The sequence below is a fragment of the Belonocnema kinseyi genome, chromosome 7, assembly GCF_010883055.1.
Source record: "Belonocnema kinseyi isolate 2016_QV_RU_SX_M_011 chromosome 7, B_treatae_v1, whole genome shotgun sequence".
NCBI lineage: Eukaryota > Metazoa > Arthropoda > Insecta > Hymenoptera > Cynipidae > Belonocnema > Belonocnema kinseyi.
This window is the reverse complement of record NC_046663.1, coordinates 88,162,608-88,180,062: the sequence shown is the minus strand read 5'-3', so window position 1 is coordinate 88,180,062 and position 17,455 is coordinate 88,162,608. Positions and strand designations below refer to the sequence as shown.

At 25.8% G+C, this 17,455-nt stretch overlaps 2 protein-coding genes across 6 annotated transcripts in view; one reads left to right on the top strand and one right to left on the bottom strand.

Moving 5' to 3' along the window:
• The window catches only part of LOC117176462, an 8,910-nt gene extending 3,038 nt beyond the window's left edge, over positions 1–5,872 (bottom strand). Inside the window, exons 1-6 of the mRNA XM_033366707.1 lie at positions 5,719–5,872; positions 5,501–5,626; positions 2,881–3,084; positions 2,552–2,783; positions 2,093–2,464; positions 1,776–1,984 (exon numbers count right to left, since the gene is read on the bottom strand). Of these exons, the coding sequence (XP_033222598.1) occupies positions 1,776–1,984; positions 2,093–2,464; positions 2,552–2,783; positions 2,881–3,062 (995 nt within the window). The 5' untranslated portion in view covers positions 3,063–3,084; positions 5,501–5,626; positions 5,719–5,872. The remainder of the gene's footprint in view (positions 1–1,775; positions 1,985–2,092; positions 2,465–2,551; positions 2,784–2,880; positions 3,085–5,500; positions 5,627–5,718) is intronic.
• A 1,825-nt stretch (positions 5,873–7,697) lies between these two features.
• On the top strand, positions 7,698–17,342 carry LOC117176464. Of its 5 annotated transcripts, none has more exons than XM_033366710.1 (5): positions 7,698–7,759; positions 11,658–11,821; positions 11,960–12,060; positions 13,892–14,197; positions 16,675–17,342. In XM_033366710.1, exons 4-5 carry the CDS (start codon positions 13,968–13,970, stop codon positions 16,928–16,930), a joined length of 486 nt encoding a protein of 161 aa, XP_033222601.1. In that variant the 5' UTR covers positions 7,698–7,759; positions 11,658–11,821; positions 11,960–12,060; positions 13,892–13,967; the 3' UTR covers positions 16,931–17,342. The 5 variants fall into 5 exon arrangements, with proteins under 5 accessions (XP_033222601.1, XP_033222605.1, XP_033222600.1 ...); XM_033366709.1 differs by having other exon boundaries at positions 7,746–7,941; XM_033366714.1 differs by lacking the exon at positions 11,960–12,060 and having other exon boundaries at positions 7,745–7,941.
• The last annotated feature ends 113 nt before the right edge of the window (positions 17,343–17,455 follow it).

Sequence of the window (17,455 nt, the reverse complement as noted above, 5' to 3'; positions counted from 1 at the left end):
AAAATTAAAATTCGAAAATTTTTTCTAAAGCCTCCAGGGGACTTCGTTTTCGCACGAAAAAATTTTATGTGCCCTTATTGCATCCGGACCCACAATTGAACACTTATTATTTGTAAATAAAATTTGAGTAATTTCAAGAGATATTTCATAGTCTTGAAGATTCAAATTAATTAAATACTTGCAATGTCTTCAAGTAATTGAATAGAAGTGTGTTAACATTTTTGTTTAGAACTTCTAAATACAGTTTAAAATTAACCGAATTTTCCCTACAAATTTTGGAAAATCCTGCAAATTAACAAAAATCCTTAAAATCTTCCCGGTTCTGTGTTGATCATTTGGGAAATCTCTTTAAATCTTTTTAAATTTTCTGTCACAATAATTTTTCAAAATGAAAAATCATATCCAATTTTCCTAGGAATCTTAAAAATTTTTTATTGTTTTCAAGCCTTTCACAATTCTTAAAAAGTTTCTAATATTTTTGGTTGAAATCTGCAAAAATCTGCATTTTGTTTTAAATTTTGCTGTGGGTATTTGCATCAAAATTTCGGTACGAATAGCCCTAATTTTTATTTACACATCTTGTAAATGATTTGAAATCATTTCGAGATCTAAATTTAATTTTGATATCTTTTAAACTTCTGAATATCACTTAAGATTACTCTATTTTTTTCTACAAATAATAAGTATTCTTATTTTTATTTATAAATTCAAATTTTAAGTATTTTTTTTTTAATTTGCAGGATTTTCTAAAAGTTGTAGGAAAAATTAAATTCATTAAAAAATTATTTAAACGTTTCAAACAAAATTTCAACAATGATTTTAAATTTGGAAAAATATAAAATCACTTCCAGATTTCTCAATGTGTTGAAATAATTTTTTTAAGTTTTTGAAGGATGCTTAAATCATTTAAAATGAAAATAATTTAACCTTTAATTTGAAAAAAATTTTTTTAATTTGTCTAGTTTACAATTACTCAAAAAAATTTTATTTTGAAAATTTTTAAAGTTCATTGGTTCATTCTTTAATTTAGAGTATTAAAAATGTTAACGTGAATTTATATTTTTGGAATTTAATCTGAATCTTTGAACTCTATAATTTATAAAAATTCTAACTTTTGCAGTTTATCTGCATTTCATTAAAAAAAATTTAATTGTAAAGTGATAGTACCTTCCATTTCATACGTGTGAATTTAATTTGTTCTTTATTGTTTATTGCTTCAAATAGAAAAATATTTAGAATAGAGTACGATTTTTATATTTCCGGGAATTTTTTCTTCGATTAAAACGGCCACCTTGGAATAGATTTTTCTTTAAAAAATTGTAAATTTCCTGGTCAAAAAATAATTGTCATTTCGAGGGTGTCCAGGACCAGTGACCCGGTTTTTATTTATTTGCGCTGACAAATTTTTAATTGGAAGTTTTTTAATCAATGTGAAGAGACATTTCATATAAAATTTGTTTTTACTAGTTGAAGAACAATAACAATATATAAAAAATATTTAACAGTAAAATTAACATTTTTCATACCATTTCATACAAATTACTGTGTTTTTTGCTCTAAGTAGGATGAAATATAAAAATTCTGCGCCCAGTGATACTAGGTTTAAGTATTTTTACCACTCTTTCAATATTATTTAAACTAAGACTAAGTTCGAAAATACGACACAAATATCATAAGAAAAACGTTAAACCCAACCAGGGAAATTCGGGAATTTGAAAACGAAATTTCTGTAGACACCCTATCAACTATTTGAGTTCGTTTTCATACAAATTTACCTTCGATTTATTTCCCAAGTAAAAGGAGAGGAACAATTCCGATCGGAATCTGATATTGCGTAGCATTTTACAAATTCGCTTTTTACAGCCAATTCATAATTTTCGGAATCTGGATTTTCTTTTTTTATCAGAGAGTCTTGAGCTTCATTGTCTAAATAATGCCCGGAGGAAAACGATTGTCTATTTCTAGTCGCTTCTTTGAAAGTTTTCTGCGGATTTTGAATATACTAGATTAAAATTGATCTATAATAGATTTATAGTACTTTAATAAATAATTTAAAAAACTCTAATTTAGAATATTTAATTGAGGAAATTACTTTATTGGGATTGCTTATGGTTTTCTCATTTCCAGCATTTTTATTTGATTCCTCAGTGCATAAAATCATCATATTGTCCGATAAAGAAGACCTTTCCTTCGAACCACAACTTTTTATAGACATTATTTTTTTATTTGATTCATGGGAACGAGCTATTTTTTCTCCATGAAGATTTTTCATGTCAATTATAAAAGTCCCCAGGCGTTTTCCTGATAAAAGCAATTTCTCCGTTTCCTCGTCGGAATCGAGAAGAAATTTCATCTCGCGAATCATTTCTCCGAGTTCATCTCTTTCTCCTTCGGTTAAAGAATTTAGAATTTTTTCCTCTTGTCTATTTACTTTTACTTTCTTTTGTTGATCGATGTAAATTTTCTAAAAAACAAAAATTCAATAGATTTTTATTTGATTTTTTCAAGAGTTTCTTTTATTATGCAAAGGAGGACAAATTTCATCCCTTACTTGTAATTTAGCTTTCATTTTTTGAAATTGTTGGTAACGTAATTTCTCCTTTTTCTTTTCTTTACGATTTTTGAAATAATTTTTAAATTTTGGTAGCAATTCCTTAAATCCCGATGATGATTCTTTTTCGTTTAAATAACAATCTGAAAAGGATGCTGTTCCGTATTCATCTCCACAAAGACAATATTTTTCTTCTTTTTCCCCTTTTGCTCTGGATCGATCAAAGTTATTTCTGAAAAGCATTTATAAATTTTAAATTATTAAAAAAAAAGTTTTTTAATATTTAATAATATTGACCAGAAAATAACAGGGAATTTAATATTCAAGACCTGCTAAAGACGCAACGCAGCTTTCCGTAAATGTAGCGACAGCAGAAAATGCAGAAGAGGAACAAAATCAGGGTTATAAATGCTACGACGAAGACTTTCCAAAAAATCCTCATCTTCCCTGATGTTTCAGTAGGGCAAGTGGATCTTTGTAGCCTCTCATCTCCAAAAACGTCGTTATCCATTGACTTTTTTTTACTTTTACCACTGGAGGATTATTTATTTAATATTTTTAGGTACTGCTAATTTTTCAGGGGACGCTTTATATTAGAAAATATTCCTCTGTCGAGTATCTTATGCAATGGATATTTAGGGTTGCTATAGGTTAGGGAATTTAAAACTGGTCAAAGTGAGTCAGACAAAACCTGAAAGAGTCCGAAAATGTTGACTTGAAGTTTAGATGTCATCTGCAAACTACGTAAGGCGTTTTTCTCAAATTTCCACCCCTTCCCCTCACGACAAAAAAAATGTCACTAAGCTTTTTTAAACTTAGGCAGTGAACATACATATAAATTTGGTTAATTAAATAAACATGAAATATTAACGAAATTAGGTTTCGAAAATAAATTCTATGCTAATAATAAGTATTCAGTATTACAAAATGAACAATTTTATAATTTTTTGGTTTTGAATTCATATTGCGGTTAAAAATTTTATTTTTTGTTTGACATTTCAATTATTTTGGTAAAAAAATTCAACACTGGTGGAAAAGTAATTTTCATGTTGAAAATTCATATTTTCGGTTTCAAAACTCAACTATTTTGTAGCAATTTTGTCTTTTTAATACAAAAAGTTAACATATTGGATATTTTGTTCTCTATTAACTGAAAAATTTTTCTTGGTTTTAAATAGAAAACTTTTGTTAAAAATGCTTTATTTAATTTATTTTTTATTCATCTGTTATCGTAGACGGGTCAGCTATTACATTTTTCGTTGACAATTTATATTTTTTTATTGAAAATTCATTTTTTTTATTACAAATTCATGTATTTTGTCGAAAATCCATCTATTTTGTTGCAAATTTATTTCTATGGGGAAACATTTTTGTGGGGATTCTTTTTTTTAATTGAAATATAATCTTCTATTTTTGGTTGAATTTCCCTTTTTTTGCTACAAATTCAACTATTTGGTTGCAAATTCATGTGCATTGTTAGAAATACAGTCTACCTTCTTAATAATACCGCTCTCAATAGTGCCGGTAATCCTACTGCGAGCTTGGACTCTATCCCCACTCCTGTGCTTTTCCCTACTCGCCCGAAATTCGGATCCGACTTTCTGAATAATGACCCCGTGAAGGTTGTACGAATTTACATTTTACTCCTGCGCGTTACGATTGAGAAAAGGCCCACCAAATTCGTGCACGCTCAAGAACGTGACAGTGATGGGGGAACCCTTTTCTGAGAAAAGTTATTCCCCTATAAGCCCGATCGTGGCATTATCGCTACCAATATTTGGTAGAAATTTAATCCAATTCTGTACGAAAATAATTTTCTTGTTAAAAATGCATATTTTCGAGTTGAAAACTAAAATATTTGGTTTAAAAAGTTTACATTTTGGATGATATTTTTCTTTCAATTGACTGAAAAATCTTTCTTGGTTGAAAGGTAAACTTTTTTAAATTCCTCTATTTTGTTTGAGAATTAATCTACTTTGGTTAAGGATTGAACGAGTTTCTTGAAAATTCATCTGTTTTTGATCGGTTGAAAAAATGTTCTTTTATTTCTTAACATTTATTTCTCTATTTGGAAAAAATACAATATTTTTTATGGGATTTTGTTCTTAATTGACTGACAAATAGTTCTTGGTTGAAAATAAAACTATTGAAAATTCCTATTTCAGTTTGAAAATTAATCTGTTTTGGTTTAGGATTCAACTAGTTTGTTGAAAATTGATATTTTTTGGTCGAAGTGGACTGTTTTTAATTGAAAATTATATTTTTTAGAGCAAATATCAATTATTACACCTGTCTTACGTACGATTTTCCAAATGCACCCCCCCCCCCCCAATCAAAAACTTCTTGCGTAATTTATGGATGACCCCTTATTAAATTCTTTATGACTGTTGTCACTAAAAGTTTATAAAATATATTAAGAAAAAATATTATTTTTCATTAATTAATGAAAAATTGCTCAGAGAAAAGTCATGTAATTTTGAAATTGGGATTTTGTAGCAACCCTGATATTGTTTCTCATAGGTAATAAATAATTAATAGAATTTATTAAAAATTTATCAATTTTTGAAAGTACTCCAATTCCCTGACTGCAGTGATTGGACTTAAATAATTTTCGTGTCTTCGACGAAATGAGCCACGATCAAGCCAAAGGGCCAGATCCTTTCTACCAATTTTAGCAAGTTTTAAAGCAACTTTATCAAGAGTTTTGAAATTTAATTCTTCCGGATCGGTTGACCATATACCAAGTAAATTCATACATGGAACCGCTGGATTTTTTTTAAATGTATCTCACTGTCTCGCGCTTTAAAGGAAATGAATTATTTCTTTACTTATCAATATATTATATTTTGTAAATTGTTCATCTTAAATTTAAAGACTTCCGGCTTAGAACTTGACTTTTATACAATTAAAAATCCTATTTAGACAAAATAAATATAAATCGAACCTCACCCTATTGTCACGACGATGATCAAGCAGATTGTATAATTGAAAGCATTCTTCCGGAGACAAATTATGAGCCAAATAATCCATTTCCTGCAATTCTACTGTGTTCAGGCTTAAGCAGTTCTTGAGATTCTAAATATAAAAGGAAAAAGGCATGTAGAAGTAATGATGGATATTAAAAAGTAGAGGCTGAGTTTTTTAAAAAAGAAAGGAAAGAATCACACCTGAAGCCAAATTAAAAGAAAAAAAGTGCTACTTGGACATGTTAGCCATTTTGAGGTCATTTCGTTTCCAATTATTCGAATCGAAACGTGTTGAATACAAAAAAGGGATAAAACATAGAATTATTGCAAAAATCGTGTAAAATATCAGAACAGTTGCAATGCATGGCTGTCAAACAGATTCCATTTGATTTGTAATTCACTTCATGGTGTCGAAAGAGTACCAATTTTGAAAATGTAAATTTTAATCCCAATTTTGTGTAATCATAACTTATTCAAACAGAATCATGGTTGCTACAGGTCAAGGAATTCTGGAGAGTCAAAAAAAGTCAGAAAATTTAAAACTGGTCAGGGAATTTCAGGGGAAACCTGAAAGATTCAGGAATTTTCGATTCACTAAGGTGTAAGTTTCGAGGTCATCCACAAATTCCGTAAAGCGTTTTTCTGAAATTTTCAAACCACCCTACCAAATAAGTGCAAATAGGTAAAAAATCGTCTTTTGTTGTTACAAAATTAATTTTTTAAACTGATAATATAACTATTCCATTTTAGTTAAACATGTATATTTTTTAGTTGAAGATTCATATATTTTGGTGAAAATTTAACTCTGGTTACGAAATCATTTTTTTGTTTTGTTGAAGATTAATTTCTTTGTTCAAAATATCAACTATTTTGTTTCTTTTTAGTTGAAAATTTATTCTTTACCTAAGAATTTAACTATTCGATTTTTGGTTGAAAATTAATCTTTTTATTTGAAAACTTATGTCTTTTTTCAAAACTGTTTATTTGGGTAGAAACGTATTTTTTTGTTTGAGATTCATTATTTTAGTCAAAAGTTCATTTCTTTAGTTCAAAATGAAACTATTTTGTTGAAAATCCGTTTTTGTATTGAAAACAAACTTTATAACTGAAAATGTACATGGAATTTTTCTACAAAATTCATTTATCGTCGTTTTTGGGTTGAAATTTAACTATTTTGTCAAAAAAATCATCTTTTGGTTGAAAATTAAACTTTTTGGTAGAAAATTTCATTTTTTTTGTTTAAAAATTCAACTTGAAAATTATTTCTGTTTGTTATGAATTCATATTTTCAGGTTAAAATGTCAACTGTTCTGTAGATAATTGGTCTTTTGGCTTTAAATTTTCCTTTGTTAAATGTTTATCATATTAGGTAAACATTTATTATTTGGTTAAATATTTCACTACTTTGGTGAAATATTTTCTTAAACTAAAATTGTGATTATTCTATTTTTAGTTGAATAATTATTTGTTTCAGTTCAAAATAAATTTATTTGGTTTAAAAGTCGTCTTTTTGGGTTAAAAGTTTAATTCTTTTATTAAAAATGATTCTTTCTGGTTTGAAAATTAATCTGTATTGTTTTTGGTGAAAATAACAATGATTACACTTTTCGCGGAATATTAATTTTTTTATTTTGTAGATTCATAGTTTTGGCTCATACTTTACTATTTTTTATGAAGATTAGTTTTTTTTTAAGTAATTTTTTTAACTTAAAATTCATCTTCTTTAGTTGAAGTTTCATGTATTTTGTTGAAAATTCATCTTTTTGATTGAAAAATGAATTATTTCTTTAAAAATGCATCTATTTTGTTGAAAACGCAATACTTCTAAGCTATGAAGATTTACTAGTTTTTTAGTGAAAATTGTTCTTGCGTAAGATCTTCCATTTCCCTCCACCCTTATAAGAAACAGTAAGATCTGCCCTCCTCATCAGTTTTATTGTTTGAATGTAATTTTTATTAAATTTAAAAAACCTTTCTGTTTGATTGGTTAATTGATATTAAAATTCCACAGGTTTTACATTTTTATATAAGAACAACACTTTAAAAATAATAAAAATCATTATAAGCCAGACATGTTTTCAGGTCATGTAGAGTCGTTAAAAGTGATAACTGGATGTGTTTTGTGTTATCGCACTTTAATGCTAATTAACCAGTTATACTTAAGACAGTACTCCATAACTATAATTTTTATGCTTTGTCTTACTTTCTTTCAAATTATATTAGCCGTCAGAATATTGACACTGTAAGTCTGAAAATTGTGATTCATGATATTTCTACAAACGACTGAAATTTTGCATTTTATGTATGAGAGATAATTTCGGAATAAATATGCAGTTCACGTCGTAGTGTTTCTTGTAGTGTCAGTTGTGTAAAAAAAAAGCCTGGGAATAAACAATCAGCCCGTTTTTTGAAGGCTGAAATACTGTGAGTTGAAAAAATAGTAATTTTCATTAATTCTACAGAATATAAAATAGCAATTTGTTTTAAATACATGTATATCAATAGTAAATTAAATGAAAATTAAAAAGGTGTAATAATAAGTTTCAGTGTGGCCATGGACCGGGAAATCAGTTTTTTAAGACCGAGAAAATCTGGGAAATAAAAGTGAATTTATTTTTTGATCGGGACTTTTCAAATTTTTAGTTGAAAAACCTATCTAATCACTTAAAATAATCACACATTCTATATCACTTGATGATATAATGCAATAGAAAATTATCTCTCTATCATTTCTATTCTTTGAGAAAGTATTTACAAATTTATAAGTTCGATTTCAGCTTTTTTTAAATATTAGTTTCACTTGTTAACTTTTTCAATTATGGTATCATCCTGCTTATAATATGCAATTCTAAAATCTCTAACTTTGAAAGTTTTCATTTTGGATGTTCATTTTTAATTTCAATGATTTTAAAGTGCAGTTTTGAAGAATTAAAGAAGTAAAAATTAAAAGCATTTAAAATTTTTAATGTTGGATGAAAAACTTTTGTAGTTGATGAATTGTAAATATAAATTAATGAATTCACAGATTTTATCGTTAAAGATCGAACTACTATGAGTACTATTTTCAATTGTAAAATAATTTCAACTTAATAGATTAATAATTAAACGCTTTTATTAAATTCCAAATTGAATTCAAATATTATTTCAGTCTAAAATATTCTATTTTGAACTAATTTAATTAAAACATTTTAAATTAGGAAATGAGAATAAATATTTAAGATTTAGCAATATTTAACTGTTAACCTAAAATCTGCAATCATAATCAAATATTTCAAACTGAAAAATTTGAAACTGAATTGTATGAAACTCTTGAATCGGCTGAAATGTTCAGAGAGCTAAATTTAAACTTTGACTTTTACAAATTAATTATTCCATTAAAAAAAATTTGGAAGTGTAGTTGCTGAATTTTTATTTATAAATAATAATTGAGAACTAATTAATTTATAAAAAATTCGAAAATAGTCTGAAAAGTTTAAATTCATTTTAAACAAAATGTAGATTTTTGCAGATATCGAATACAAATTTTATAAGGTTTTTAAGAATTGTGAAAGAGTTTTAAAAAAATATAAGCTTTAGAGGATTCCTAGAAAAATTGAAAATGATTTTTTATTTTGAAAAAGTGCAACTAATTCCAAATTAATATTTCTAAATGTTTAAATAAAAATGTATAAAATTGTCAAAAAGCATAAATTCTACCATTTTAAAAGTTATTTAGAAGTATTAAAAAAATGAAGATTTTAAAAGAAAATTTTGAATCTTTTTAAGGAGTTTGAAAGGTTTTCCGATATTGAACAATTTTCTTTAAAATTCGTAGGAAATACTTAAATTATTTTTTATATTGAAAAAATAATTTTAGGACAATATTTTAAAATGTTTCAGAACAAAAAGAAGTTCTTATGTATAAATAACAAGTGAGCAACCATTCATTTGAAACTACTTAAAATAATTTAATTTCTAATTTAAAAAGTGTTCTGTTTGAAAAATTATTTTTAATCGTTCTATTTTTAATGTGTCTAGCTTGAAATTGCCTAAAATTATATAATTAGGAAAATCTCCGAATATATTTATTCATTCTTCAATTCAGAGAATTGCAAATTATAACATGGATTTATATTTTTTGAAATAAATCTGATTTTTTACAAAAAAATATTAACTTTCATTTTTAATATTAAAAATTCAAGAGTTCTGCTTTGTGTTTTTTAATTTGCACTTCAGTTTTTATTACTTCAAATGAAAAATTTGTTAGCTTTAAGAGTTAAAACTTTTACCGAGACTTTTACTTTAATAAACCGTGAAAAATTTTTGCGAACCGGGAAATTTCTTCTTTGATTAAAACAGTCACTGTGCTCTTTTATTCAGTAGAAAATTTTCAATATTTTTTCAAAGTTGAAGAATTTCAATGAAGAATGTCAGAAGTTTTCTCTTGTTTTTATTTTCAACAATGGAATAATGCATCTGTTTCAACAATTGACTTTGTTCATTTGTTATTATAATTCCAAAAAAGACACTTGTCTAATTTATGTTCGAATTAAAAAAAATGGATAAGCCTGTAGAATTATTTATAAATTGTCATTTTTCATTACCAAATCCGTTTGAAAAGACTTCAAGTTCAAAATGTTTTAATAAATGGATGAGGGTATATTTGAAAAAATTGTACTACCTATGTTTTAGTTAAGTCTAATATCGATAGATAATACAATAAATTAAGAAAAGAAAGTCAGGAATCATTCAAGGGCGCATTCATATTCAAATTTAGCAAATTATGAATTTCGGACCTTGATCAATCTCTCTGAAAATTTTAGGTATTCATTTCCTAATGTGATATAGAATTTGTGAAGGAATTTATATCAAGGTTGTATACAAACATATAATAGATTAAAAATGAGAATCTTTTCCAGTTAGACCAACTAATTTATCGAGTTTCTAAATTAAAATAGTTAAAGTTGGATACTTTCAAAATAAACGAAGAAATTTTAAATGTTTTAAATATAGTATTTATATTGAAACCATATTGAAAATAAATATTTGACATACATACAATATGGTTCTTCTTTTTTTGAGGAACATAAAAATCATTTACAGGGCTGCCACTTTTAGTCAGTTTTTACGAAAAAGTCAATTTAGTTATTTTAATCCACTCACAATCTTTCTAGGTAGAAAAGCCATCTTTCTTATTTGAAAATGATTTTTTGTTTGCTGAAAATTAAGTTGTTTTTTTTTTTTAATTCAACTGTCTTTAAATATTTAGCTTTTTAGCTTGACAATTCTACGGTGTGGTTGAAAATGCCACATTTTAAGTTTTAGTTTAATCTTTCTTGTTCTCAATTTCCACCATTGAATTAAAAATGTTACACTATTTGGCTCTAAATGCAACTGTTTGGTTGAAAATTAATTTTGTTGCTGATAAAAATTCAGCAATTAAAAAAAAAATCTTTTTCAGCTGAAAATGAACCTTTTTGTTAAAACATTATTTTTTTGGGATCAAAAATAAAAAATTTTATTAGGAAAAATATACTTTTCAGCCTAAAAACTTGACTTTTTTAAAATGAAAATTGATCTCTTTTTGTAGAAAATAAATCTTTTTCGGTTGAAAAGTCAACTCTAGATAAAAATTTAACTTGTCTGTCCAAAATTACATTCTTTTTTAATTTATCTCTCCTTTGGTAAAAATAACATCTTTTTTGTGAAAAATGCAACTGTTTGGTTGTTAATATTGATAATATGTTTAGGTTTAAAATTGAACTATTATTTTGAACATTTTTTTAAAACTTAAAATATAAGTATTCCATTTTTTATTGAAATTTTATGTGTTATTTGTAGAAACTTAAACTAAGTAAAGAAAGAAAATTCATTTTTCTTGAATGAAAATGAACTTTTTTGTTGAAAATTTATCTTTTCGAGATTGATAGTGCCATTTTTTATAAAACATTCGACTTTTCAGGTTAAAAACTCAACTCTTTTGATGAAAATTTACCTTAAAGCATTTTATAGTTCAGCAATAGAATTTCATCTCATCTTGTAAATGCAACACCGTATTGCATTTAAAATTACCAGCTCCAGAGAAATGATCTGAAAAATATTGTTAAAATTCAAAAAATGAGTTGTGAATTTTTTTAATGAATGTTCTTGTTCTATTTTAGGGTGAAGTAAATCTTAATTTCACACGTCACGTTTGGCTTGTTGAAATAGTGTTACAACCCTAGGAGGGATCCTTGCCGAATTACAATGTCTTGAAAGTTGAATGTAAGAGCGTCTTCTTCGCGCAACCGCAGAATAAACTATTTTTGTCGCTCCTTTAGTACGAGTAAGTTTCCATTAGGGAGAAGTTCATTTGAGTTTTCGAATTTAATTCCTCGAAATTTATTCATTGTGTTATTTCCGTAAGAAATTTACTGCGAACACAGGAAAAATATAGTGATAAGTGTTAGCTATATAATTTCAGTTTAAGGCAGATGTGGGCAGATGTGCTTCGATCAATACCGGCTATTTATTTTCCTCGGGTAAAGTAAAAACATGGGAAAACCGTGCTGAAAAATCCAACTTGCAAGTATTATTTATCATTCATTTTGTTTTTCTATAATTTTTTCCTATTCGTAATTTTTAAACATTTTTGATGAATTTATATTTTTCAAACGTTTTATTTCTTGTTTTATTTTTTAAATATTTATCGAAATTCTAATTATATGATTCGTGTAAAGGATAGTTCGAAATTAAATTTATTTATAAATTATTCTCGTTTTTCTGAACTATTTCATGGTTGAGAAATTCAATTGAATGACTTTATTTTTATTGTTAATTGTAATTAAAGTTTTGAAAAGATTGTTTCTGAATTGTGTTCTCATCCACTATATAAATTTACAAGTTGTCAATCAATAAATCTGAGTCATCAATAATATTGATTAAGCTCAACTCAATGAGTACTCTGCTCGTACTTCCCCTTACAAAACTAATAAGTTTTGTAATTTATTTTGAAAGCATCCATTTCTTTAAATTAAAAGATACCTAATTTAAATAGGCCGTAGCTGCGGGTACCATAACTATTTTTATTAAAAATTCATCTTTTTTATTTAAAAAAGATTTTTAGATTGCAAATTTAACTGTTTTATAGACAAATTTTCTTTCTTGGCGGAAAAATTTGTCTGAGCTGTAAATCTGTCTTTTTGGTTTGAAGCTTCATCTCTTTTGGATAAAAATGCAACTGATTGGTTCGAAATAAAATTTTTTTTGCTGAGAATTCAACTATTTCATTGAAAATTCATCCTTTTTGGTTGAATTCAACTATTTATGTTTAAAATTTGTAATCTTTCATGGTTAAAGTTTCAACTATTATCTTATCGTTAAGAATCCATCTTTATTGTTTGAAAATTCATCTATTCAGCGGAAAAATCGTATTTTTTTAAATTAATTTTTTTTTTAATTTAAAATTTAACTACTTTATGTATGGTTTTAAATTGATGTTTTTTTTTTTTTTAATTGAAAACTCGTCTGTTTGGTAAAAAATTAATCTTCTTGGTTGAAAATTAATATTTTCTGTTTAAAAAATGAACTGCTTTGTAAAAAAGTCTTATTTTTACGTGTAATTTAACAGTTTATTAGAAAAGTTAACTGTTTGGTTAATAATTAAGTTACTTGTTAATTGAAGATTCATATTTTCGGTATAAAAATTTTATTTTCTACAAAACTTGTCTTTTTGGTTGGAAAATTCAACACTTTTATTTGAACTTTTTTCTTTCATGGCTGAAAATTCTTAGTTGAAAAGTCACCTATTTTTTGGAAATGCAATGTATTTCGACATAAATTTGTAGGAATTTAAAGTGTTTGATATTGTATTCAATATATTAACAACATTAATTTCGTTTAAAAGAATTTCTTCTCCTATAATTTTCCTATTTTCATGAAAAATCGACATATTTTCCCTGTGCCGATATAACTTTGGGCTGTGAAGTCTGTTTTTAGCACACACAAAAATATTCATTGAACATTAAGGAACGAATTTTATTTTTAGTTTTTTATTTCTACTTTAAATCATTTTTCTGAATAAATATGTTAATAGATAAGGTCTTTTAAACTGAGGATTCATATTTAAGATACGATATCCGCTTTAGATATTTGCTGGAACTGTTTTCGTCATCCATTAAACAAAGTTTAAAATATAATTTTTTCCACTTTTTACTTTTTCATTTATTTTTGTATAAAAAAAAATTATGTTGGAAGCATCTATTAAAATTTACGTTTGCCATTATTATTTTGTTGTTGTCGAACTAAGAAACTAGGCAATAAAATAAAAATGTAATTAAGTTAATAAATTATATAACAGTAAATTAAAAATGTTGCGAATTGTATTTGAATATTCATTCAGAATAATTTGTTATAGAAATATTGAAATATGCTAAAGGCCTCAACAACGGAAATTAGATCGGAAGACAAATTAAATTGTAATTATTATAATTATGGCCACGAAGACGAACAAAATTGTCGGGTGCATTGGAAAATGCACTTCGGGTCTGACCCTCGAGGAGCTGGACCAAATTACAGATCATATTAATCAAACCTTGCTTCATGCCAAGGGAAGAGAAGTTTTTAGAAAATATTTAACTTTGGCTCGTCGCAAGGATGATTTGGCCTGCTTAGAATTTTATGAAAACTGTAGCGAATATATCGAAAAAGAGGAAAATTATGTGTGAGTATTATAGTTATTAATAAAAGATGTTTATTATGTGTCTCTCCCTTTTTGAGAAATTCCTCTTTTTTCCTGCTTTCAAAAAACTTTCACCTTTTCTCCTTTCACTTGTTTTTATATTCGATTATTTTGTAAAAACATCCACTATTTTAATAAAAAAAATCCACTTTACTGGTAAAAGATTTAACTGTTTTGTTGAAAATTGATCCAGTTACATGGAAAATTCGTCCATTTTGGTGAAAACGTCACCTTTCTTGACTTTAAATAGTCTTTTGTTGAAAATTCAAATGATCTTGCCTGTAAATAAGCTCTTTTTTGAAATTGCAACTGTATTCTAACAAATTTGCTTTTTTTTAGTTTTAAAATTCAACTATTTAGTTAAAAATCGAAATATTGGGTTGATTATTTAATTATTTTATTAAAAATTCAACTGTTTTGTTCAACGTTTTATTTTTGTATAGAAAAAGCATTTTTGAGTAGAAAATTAACTTTTTTGTCAGAAAATTCCACTGTTTGGTTGAAAATTAACTTTTTTCTGGAAAAATGCATATTTAAGAAGTCATCTTTTTAGTAAAACATTTGTTTTTTTTGTGTTGTTTTAAAAACTCAATGGTTTTGGTTTGAATATCAACAATTTTGTTAAAAATTCTTCTTTTTGGTTAAAAAATGAACTACTTTGAATGCAAATACAACTATACAGTGAAAAACTTAATTTTATAATTTCACTGGTTTTTAAAAAATCCGTTTTCTTTGGGTTAAACATCCAACTAATTTGGTTCAAAAATAAATTATTTTGTAAAAATTAAATTTTTTGTTTAAAATACAACTATTTGGTTGAAAATAAGTTTTTTGTTGAAAATTTAACTGTATTATAATAAAGCGCAGTTTTAGCTTGAAAATTTAACTATTTTACTAAAAATGCAAATACTTTGTTGAATATTTCATTATTTTATTAAAATTCCAAATATTTTGATAAAAGGACATCTTTTTCGGGCAAAAATTAAACTGTTTTGTTAAACATTCATTTTTTTGTATAGAAAATTTAATTATTTTGGTTCAAAATTCAATTATTTGGTTGCAAATTACTTTTGTGTGGAAAATCCATATTTTTCAGCTGAAAATTCAATAATTTTGTTGCAAATTCGTTTTCTTGTGTTAGCCGTTCACCTATTTTGGTTGAAACTTTAACTATTTTATTGAAAATCCATTTTTCAGGGGTTAAAAATTCAACTATTTGAATTAAAAATTCTTTTTTGTTTTAATTAATATTTTCATGTGTATGCTTTAATTGTTTCTTAGAAAAATTGTTCATTTTTTTTTAAATTCACTTCTTGGTTGACAATTCAAATAATTTGTTGAAAATTCTTTTTTTATTATTGAAAATTTATTTATTTTTCAACTGAATTTTTTACAATTTTAATTCAACTGTTTTATAGACAAATTTTCTTTCTTGAAGGAAAAATTTGTCTTTGTGATTTGAATTTTCATCTCTTTTGGATAAAAGTGCAACTGATCAGTTCGAAATAAATCTTTTTTTTTGCTGTGGATTCAACTATTTTTTTAAACTTTCTTTTTTTTTTAATTCAACAGTTTTTGTTTAAAATTTAAAATCTTTTATGGTTAAAGTTTCAACTATTATATTTTCGTGATTAATCTTCTTGTTTGAAAATTCATATTTCCTGTTTAAAAATTCGACTGCTTTGTAGAAAGTTTAACAGTTTATTAGAAAATTCAACTGTATGGTTAATAATTAACTTAATTTGTGGTTTAAAATTCATATTTTCAGTTTAAACATTTTATTTTATTTTCTAGAAAACTTGTCCTTTTGGTGGGAAAATTTAACACTCTTATTTGAATTCTTTTCTTTCATGACTGACAAATCTTTCGTAATTGGAAAGTCACCTATTTTTTGGAAATGCAATAATTTCGACATAAATTTGCAGTAATTTAAAGTGTTTGATATTGAATTTAATATAGTAGCAACATTAATTTCGTTTAAAAAAATTTCTTCTATAATTCTCCTATTTTCATGAAATATCAACATAATTTCCCTGTTCTGAGACTACTTTGGGCTGTGAAGTCTGCTATTAGCAAAAAAATATATTTATTGAACATTAAGGAACTAATTTAATTTTTTTTTATTTCTACTATGAATAATTTTTCGGAAAAAATCTGTTAATAATTAAGGTCTTTTAAACTAAGGGTTCACATTTAAGATAGGATATCCGGTTTAGATATTTGCTGAAACGGTTTTCGTCATTTATTAAATAAAGATTAAAATATAATTTTTTTCACTTTTGACTTATTATTTATTTATTTCTTTCTTGACTGAATTTTTACAATTTTAATTTTTGATTTGATATTGACCATTTTAATTTAATCTTAATGTATTATGTTTCGCCTTAAAAATTGAAATTCTCTTTATTTCACTTCTTTTGAATGGTTTATATAATTTAATTTGACTTTTCTTTTTGCAGAAGAAGAGTCAAGGAACCAACTCTCGATTTCCTGAAGAATGATTTCGCAAATGCTTTGGCGATTGCAGAAGATATCGATGTTCCAGAAATAGATCTGGCTATTTTGGAACGATTCGTTGAGGCATTAGACAGCGAATCCAGAGAAGCAATGCTTTCTGTTTTGAACGACACAAAACTTCGTTTAATGGATCATTTAAGAAACGCTCATAGAGGATTTAGAATATACGTATTGCAGCCTTGTCCTAAAACTAAGTAGATTTTTCTCGAAATGGGAAAAGATGAGTTAAAAAATACCTATAAGTATTTTTTTACTACTCATCCTTTTATATAATTTACTGCATTTCTTGTAAATAATTATCTTAGTAGAATATTTAAGTGAAAGGGTAATAACTATATAATTGTATATTTAGTTTGCCTAAAACCGAGATTATAAAAACTCATAATTTCTTTTGAGCGAGAAAGAAATTATCAATGAGGGTGCTTTTTTATTGGGAGTCACTTTTTTCAGACTAAAATTGGGAACTTTTTTTGCGAAATTTTATACAGTGATTTATTTTTGTACGTGCCTTCAAGGTAATATTTGATCTTGTAATGAAATTCTCAGGTCTCTTCGTTTATACATATTGTATTTTTAATATCGAGTTGTAATAAAACAATATTTGTCAGAATATGTGAAGTGTCATGTTCATTATATTTAAAAAAATTTCGCAGTAGACAATGAAATAATTAATTGTTTAAAAAGTATTTAAATTTAGATTATCTTATGTGGTTAATTCTGACA